Consider the following 8,304-nt stretch of genomic DNA (forward strand, 5'->3'; position numbering starts at 1 on the left):
TATATATATATATATATATATATGTCAAATTTTTATGATATATTTAAATTTATATTTTATTTAAAAATAAAAACATCATCGTTTTTTTCAAAATCACATAAGAACATACATATAACATCGTTTGAGATAAAAAATAAAATAAAATATTAAAATCAAGATTTATCTCACTGTATTACACGAGTACCCTTCTAGTATAATAATAATAATACTGATTTGAGGTGATTGGAAAATCTTAAAAAAAAAAAAAAAAAGGGTAAGTGAAAGCAACCGATACAATATTGGAGACGTTTATTCATATGCACCACGGCTCTTACAACCCACCAATGGCCGGCCTCTCCGAATCCCTAAACATACCCCTATAAATAAATATAATATAAATAAAGATTATAACTTAAACTATATATTTATTATTGTTAATTATTTGAGAGCCTCAAATTATGAAAACTATTTTTGTAAAGTGTTGTTTCTTATAAACTTTATTATATAAATTTAAAATTTAATATATTAGTTAATATAATATTTATTTATGATATGTTTGTTTCGCATGTGAAATATAACACATGATACACTGATTCTTAAAATTATCACAATTTTATCCTAAAATATTATTTTACATAATTTTTTCCATCTAGAGTTAGAATTTAATATATTAATATATATATATATATATGTATATATATATATATGTATATATATATATTATAAAACATTTAGTTAAATTTTTAAAAACCATTTTAATGTATCAAGTACTATTTAATGATGTATATTACTTAAATTCAAGGTTATAAATAAATTATGCATGAGTACAACTTATAAATCTATATGTTTTGAATTCATATAACTTTATATGTTTTATCCATGTTTCTTTTGGTATTCATAGATGTTCAGGTTGATTTATATAAACATCGATTAATTTTATTTAAATCTAAATTACTGTATCATTTTTAAATAAAATAATATTACTTTTTTTTTAATTATAGTAACATTATTTTTGCCGATGACAAGATCATGAGAAGCCATAATCGAGTGGATTAGCAACATTTTTACGAGTTAGATTATTTTAAACAATTAAACTTAAATATAAAAATACATAAAATCACATCAAAATTTTGGATTGGAATAATAAACTAAGATAGATATTTTATTTTTATTAATACAATATTTTTGAATAATATTTGATAAAAGAAAATATACTTATGCGTCCATATAAGTTATCATAATTAAATTGCTCTCATACATTCAATATTGAAACAGGATGCAGACGAAATGATCATGACCATTCAATTCATCTCTTGCAAAAGAGGATAAACTAAGAAAAACAAAAAAAATTGTCTTTTATTGATTCATTCGTAGTAACTCATAAAATGATAAATAATATACATTGATAACGTCACGTCTTTTTAACCACACAAACTAGAGCTTAAATTATATGACATGTGATGTGTCATATAGGTTCAAATTATTGTTTGCTTTTATTAATCGGAAATACTGATACTGGTTCATTTTTTTTTTAAATAATACTCGTTACTATTTATAAAATAGTGGAAAATCTCTTTCAATATGTACCAAATTGAAGTGACGAAAGCTTCCATTATCGGTTCATCAGGTCACCTAATACTCTACTGGATAATTATAAATTATATTAACCGTTCTCAAACGTTATATGTAATGAATTCATGTCGTCTAGTGATTTAAAATTATTAATTATGTCGCAAGTTATAAATCATGTTCGAAAATAAAATACTAAGTATTTTATTAACAAAAATTAACAAAATAAAAGAAAAAATTAATTTATTTATTTTCTGGTTCCAAAACCCAGGAAACTACGCCGAAATTGAAAAACGAATCACCATCGAACTTTCATTTTCCCCTCCTTACAAAAACCAAAATATGAGACGGAGGGAAATCCTGTGCCGGTGATCTACAAAAGTCGCCGGAATCTAAAATCCGGCATAACATATTTCCTTCCTGTAAATCAAAATCGACGGTCGAACTCATCATTTGAACAGATTCAATAGATGCACTTCTCCTCCTCCTTGAATATAACTATACTCACCGAAGCCGCCGTCCAAACACGTTGTAGTCACGGAGTCTTCAGAATTCATAGACGGACTTCCCTGCCGCCGTTTCTCTGGCGAGCCTTTAACCGCCGGAAAACTCTGGTTTAGATTGAGATCGAGATCTTGTGATTGTGTCATGTTTGATGGCGGCTCACAGGCTCGTCGGCGCCTCTGCACCTTCGATCGCGGATGTGTGACCGGATCCTGAAGCTTGAGTATGTCAGGGAAGGTTGCATCTGTTTGAAACGAATCGCCAAGTTTTGGCATCGTTGGAAATCCATCATTGAGCTCAGGGATCGGCCGTAACGTACCTCCTCGGAGGACTGTATCCACCGATGCCTGGCACACGTGCCAGTTCCCTGTCCATAAAAGTCCGACGGCACCGTTCACTGGATTCACGGTCCGACCGGCAGCTTCAAACAATAGCGATTGAAAAAGAGCTGTAGGTGCAAAATTTCAGCGATCAGTTATCAACTAATTAGGAAGGAAAGTAGCATTCAATTTGTCATGCACTAGTTATTTCATTTAGGTCACAGTTTTGTAAATGAAAATTAAGCAGAGTGTGGTGGTTTAATTACATGGACGTTGATTTTCCGGTACGGCAGAGATGAAGGACATGAGACCGGCACGGCCGAAGAATTTAGCCACAAAAACAGTGGCGTGACCTTGAGCTTCAGGAGTATCAATCCACTGCAAACAGGGGCGGAGAATACAGTTGTCACTGCAGCCCTTCCGAAGGACTCGGCATCCATTGCAGCTCATGGTTGAAAGGAAAGGCCAGTTAACCAAGTGATGTTTTGCCGACAGACAGAGAGGGTGGGGTTTCGAGGCGGAGAAATGAAACCGTAGAAAGAAAGAGGGAAAATTGAGGTTAGAGGGGGATTGGGTGGTATAAGTAAAGGGAGAGTTGATGGGGTTAAGTTAACCATGGTTTGGTTAGGTTAAACAGTAGACAGTGGGTTGAGATTCCAAAGTATTGGGCGAGAGCGGCTCCGTGTTTTCGCGGATTTACCTGTTCTTCTTTCTTCAACTGCTTCCTGGATGGATCATATTTTTGATGCTCTTTTCACTTTCATAACACTTTGGTTTCCAAAACAAATTACATTTTCAAACATATATATATATATAGGAATATATTCTGTTTGTACGATGCAAGTATAAGGATTGATTTGATATAATGATTTAATATATATTTCATTTTTAACTAAATATTTAAAAATATAAAATACATTAACGTTATGAAAAAATATTGTAGCCGATTGTCTAACCACTTAATCATAACCGGTCTTGGTGGAGCCCGTTAAAGAGGTCAGACCATGGATCACATCGCTTGATCTATGATCTATGTGTATGCAGTGGCGGATCCATGATTTTTGACTATTGGGTCACCATTAAGCAATGGCGGATCCAAAAATTTTGTTCAGTGGAGTTACCTTTAAGGTATACTAAAGTCCCGTAATCGTCCGATGTGTTTTTAACCTAATTACAACGTTTCTAGGGATTTTTAAAGTTTTTGGTTGATTTCGAGAAATTTTTAGTGTTTTTGTCGATTTCGAATAATTTTTTTGGTTTTTTTGATTGATTTCAATAGACTTTTTTTGGTTAGAGTAACGGTTTTGATTGAGGTTGGGACCCGTGGAAAAATGTAATTTGGGAAGTGAAAGGTAAATCATGTAAAACATAGGAATTTTGTTTTTTGAGTTTTTGATTGAGGTCCCCCTCCCCCCCGCGCTCCCCGCTCCCCGCTATTGCATCCGCCCCTGCTTTTAAGGTAGATTAAAGGTCCGCAAAGTCGTCCGACGTGCTTTTAACCTAATTACAATGTGTAGAGGGATTTTTAAAGTTTTTTTTTGTTGATTTCGAGGGATTTTTTCGTGTTTTTGTCGATTTCTAAGTACTTTTTCGGTTTTTCTGATTGATTCCAATAGGCTTTTCCGGTTTTTTGGTTGATTTCAAGAGTCGGCGATGATCGGCTAGGGTTGTGGGGTCCCTTATAAAAATTTACTGGGGGAAAAAAGTTTAAAAAAAAATACTTTTAACCCTTGTAATTTTGTTTTTTAATGGGGTCCTTTCCCCCTCTCCTTCCTAATTAAGTCTGCCACGGTGTGTATGTATAGTAAACATTCGGACCTTCGTGTCAGTTTAGTGGAGGGTTATAAAGCCCCACGTATGGACCAATTTGTGTTTCAAATGGTCTAATTGATTGTGCCGATCGGTTACGTAACTGACTTGATTGGTTAAAGCCGTAACGGATCATGGTTCATGTCCAATTTCAGTTAATCGGACCCGTGTATAAAATATGGTCCCCTTTCCTCATGTTGGTTGTGTGTATGATGGTTTGCGTTAGCATGATTCGATGGTGTTTATATATAAAATATTTTAATATCAATAAAGTAATAAATGAGGAACAATGAAATATGCTCTAATAAATAAAGTGAGAGATTGAATAGTATATTATAAACCGGATAATTCACTTAAAATATATTTATAAAATAATAAAGTTATATAAATTAACATTATTATTCATTAATTAACTAAAATCTCCTTAAATTAGTAAATTTAATGGTCCAAATTGCATTAATTAATAAAATTTCAGCTGTTTATTAAAAAAAAATTTGATTAACCTGGATATTCAACCCGCTATGCGAGCCGACTAATTCTAGGGTGACTATCTACTCAAAGGTAGCTCGGAATCATCACATTTGAACCTCCATGGCCATAAGGGGATTTTTGTTTCTTCTAGGATTTGAACCTGGGACCTCTAGACACTTTTGACTTTTAGAGTCAAACTCAAACCAATCAAGCACGACACTTAAATTTGATACATGTCTTCAAATGAGTGGATATGCTATATTTTATCGGTATTAAACCACTCCACCTTTCGTTTGCTCTATTTATCATCGAACTATAACTCTTTATGAATTAGAGATTTTGTACTTAATATTTCAGATATCTTCCACTCTTGAAATTCAGTTGTCTTCAGAGTTTTACATCATATATGTTCTATTCTCCCAGTAGGTTTTGATGTATTTTGTTGTACCCATTGGTTTTAATTTTATTTTTATACCGTTTTTCAGAAGGAAAAAAAATATGGTATAGATATATATAAAGTGTAAACAAATAAATGCATATCATTAACATGCAACCAGAAAAGCCGTATATCACCATAGTCATCAACTTGCAACCAGAGGGCCATCTCAAGACTTCAGTTGAAAGCCGTTAAATGAAATGTGTGCGACCCTGTTTCATTTTGGTCACTAGTTAGGGTTGGTGCTCCATGTGGCACCGAACGTTGTTTTGTATTCACAACTATATTTTAGATAAAATATTATATCTTGATATTAGATTACAAATTGGTCACTAGCATAAGATGTCAGTATTCTTTTACATTCAAGTCTAACTCATCAGAGGTTATTCGTCATACGTCTAAAAACCTATAAAAAATCCCAACAAATTACTTACAGACTTATAAATTTGTGTTTATATTTATTGGTATGTAATTTTGGTGGGGTTAATAAAATTTAAGGGCATCTTATGAACATAAATACATTGCAGAGTTGTTGATAAGTTAAATCTATGTACAAGTTGTAAGAAGACGACATAAACATGTTGGTCATAAAGTCAAAGGAAATACATGGATCCCATCCAAGGACTCCACCACCAACCGAACATGTACATATTTTACTCCACTTTTCTAATATAAAAAACTATAAAAATAACTCTTAAATAATATTAACATATTTTGGTAAAAATGTAAAATTAAATAATTTATAAATAATCAAAGTAAAAGACGAAAAATATTATATCTGTCCTTCTCAAGAAGATAAAAAATTTCATTTAGAAAGTGGAAGGTGCAAAGAGATCTCCAATAATGCACCTGTGTCCGCGTTCCCGAAGGCATCCCTCTCTTTCAAGAGGATTTGCGGCATGTCAAGTCCTAGTACGGTTCTTTGCTTTGCATCGACTTAAACCACATGTTCCACCGCTTGTACGGACCTCCGTCAATTCTTTTGTGTTTCATTCTTGTGAATATCTTATACTTTCAAGTATTTTTACTATTTAATAATAATTGTAGTAAATTTATACAACTATGCTTATCTAAACTTAAAAGTCTTTTTTATAAAATTGGGTATCGATTTTAGAATATATTAGAATGGTACTCGTACAATGCAGCGTAATAAATCTTAATTTTAATGTTTAGTTTTTAATCTTTGTCTCTACCGATATAATACGATTTTATGTGGTTTTGAGAAACCGGTAATGTTTTTATTTTTGAATGAAATATAAATTTGAAGATAAAATAAAATTTTAAAAATAAATAAATCGATATTAGTATCAAATTAACTATTTGATAGTTCTCGATTTTTTGGTGTAACTACTTTAATTCAATTTTTTTATTATAATTTAAATTAAATTTAATAATAAAGTAATTTATTTTTGGTTTAATAATATAATCTTTTATAAATAATAATTAAACATTCTGTTAGAATTTAATGATTACCTTAATTATATTTTACATTTTTTATATTTAAAATGGATGTTTATCCTGTATTTGATTATGTTTATGTACACTTACTTACACAAATTTAAAAATGAAACTTTAATAAGTTGTACTTACACAAAATTACTTGTAATCTTGAATTTTAAATAATATGCATCAATAACCAGTACTTCATGCATAAAAATGGTTTTTAAGAGTTTTTGTCAAATGCTTTATAATATAACTAGAAAAGTACTCGCACAATGCAGTGATATACATCTTGATTTTAATATTTCGTTTTATTCGTTATCTCAGTCGATGTTATAATATGGTCTTATATGATTTTGAAAAAACGATAATATTTTTATTTTTGAATAAAATATATATTAAAAAATATTATAAAAATTTGACAAAAATATATCGATATTAGTATCAAATTAACTATTTAACCAAATTCTCGTTTTATGTGTAATTTTTTAATTTAATTTCTTTATTATAATTTAATTAGGTTTAATAACGAAGTAATTTATTTGGTTTTATAATATAATTTTTTATAAAGATAATAATTAATTATATTGTTAGAACTCAATAATTATCTTAATTATATTTTAAAATGAGATGTGTATTCTTTATTTGATTATGTTTATCTGCAGTTAGTTACACGAATTCAAATATGAAGCTTTAATAAGTTGTACTTACATTGTAATCTTGATTTATAAGAAATATGCATTAATAGACAGTACTTCATGCATAAAAAATGGTTTTTAAGAGTTTCTGTCAAATGTTTTATAATATAGTATAGATGTAGATAAAACTAATTTTTTAAAAAATATATTTAAAATATTTTGGTCTATATTTTGCAACATATTTTCTATTTCAACAGGTTTTTTAAAATAGAGAAATTGAATATTTTGTTCTATATTTACCACAACATATTTTTTGTAGTGTTCGCTAAAACAGAGAAATTAGAAGTCAATATTGGGAAGGATGAAGGAAGCATTAAGTAAAAGAATTTTCAACGAAGTGAATGTGGGAAAGGATGAAGTTGAAGTCTCGCATTAAAAATACGCCGATGGCATCATCTTCTTTGGTGAAGGGTCAAGAAGTAATGCTCGAAACTTACTCGGCATTCTAAAATGTTTCCAATGGGCATAGCGCATGAAGGTAAACCTCGATAAAAGCAAAATTTTAGGGTTGGGGGTGCAACAAAGTGAAGTAGTCTCATTGGTCGCTTGGTTAGGCTGTCGGGGTAGTACATTTCCGTTCTAGTACCTACGTCTGCCGGTTGGTGCAAATATGCGGCGTATCCATAATTGGGATCCGGTGATGGAAAAACTCTCCATGGGTTTGGTGAGTTGGAAGGCGAAAACAATGCCTTTCTTCTCTGTTTCATACGTCGTCGAGTGTGTTGAGTTCACTTGAGAGAATGAAGAGGGAGTTCTTTTAGGGGTTTGAATGGAGGTAAAATGGCATGGGTGAAATGGTCTACGATTCTACTATCTCAAGGCGATGTATTGTCCCGTGTTAGGCAAGTGTGGTGGTGGCGTTTCAAAAATGATCAAAATCGAAACTAATTCGAAGCAAATACGGACCTAACTAGGTTTGGAATCAGAAGAGGTGCTTATTTGTAGAGGTGGGGGTACTTGGGGCAACATCATTTTCATGGGGAGGGATTTAGACTTCTATGGTTTAGACTTCACGTCTTCTTTCACCAAAAATCTTGGTGAGAGATCATTGATCAAGTTTTGGTTAAAAAATGGGTAG

The 8,304-nt window shown here is 31.3% G+C and overlaps 1 protein-coding gene across 1 annotated transcript; it reads right to left on the reverse strand.

The window, feature by feature from the left end:
• Positions 1 to 1,726: 1,726 nt before the first annotated feature.
• On the reverse strand, positions 1,727 to 3,036 carry LOC112522230 (LOB domain-containing protein 37-like). The gene is made up of 2 exons (XM_025131334.1): positions 2,639 to 3,036; positions 1,727 to 2,500 (listed from the first exon to the last, which is right to left on the reverse strand). The coding sequence occupies exons 1-2, from the start codon at positions 2,820 to 2,822 to the stop codon at positions 1,998 to 2,000; spliced, it is 687 nt and encodes a 228-aa protein (XP_024987102.1). The 5' UTR covers positions 2,823 to 3,036; the 3' UTR covers positions 1,727 to 1,997.
• Between the last annotated feature and the right edge of the window lie 5,268 nt (positions 3,037 to 8,304).

This window comes from Cynara cardunculus, assembly GCF_001531365.2.
Source record: "Cynara cardunculus var. scolymus isolate 2C chromosome LG 1, CcrdV1, whole genome shotgun sequence".
NCBI lineage: Eukaryota > Viridiplantae > Streptophyta > Magnoliopsida > Asterales > Asteraceae > Cynara > Cynara cardunculus.

Coding starts and splice junctions, on each gene's coding strand:
- LOC112522230 (XM_025131334.1), bottom strand. CDS start 2,822: ATGAGCTGCAATGGATGCCGAGTCCTTCGGAAGGGCTGCAGTGACAAC. Junction 2,501..2,638: donor ACCGGAAAATCAACGTCCAT/GTAATTAAACCA, acceptor TTGCACCTACAG/CTCTTTTTCAATCGCTATTG.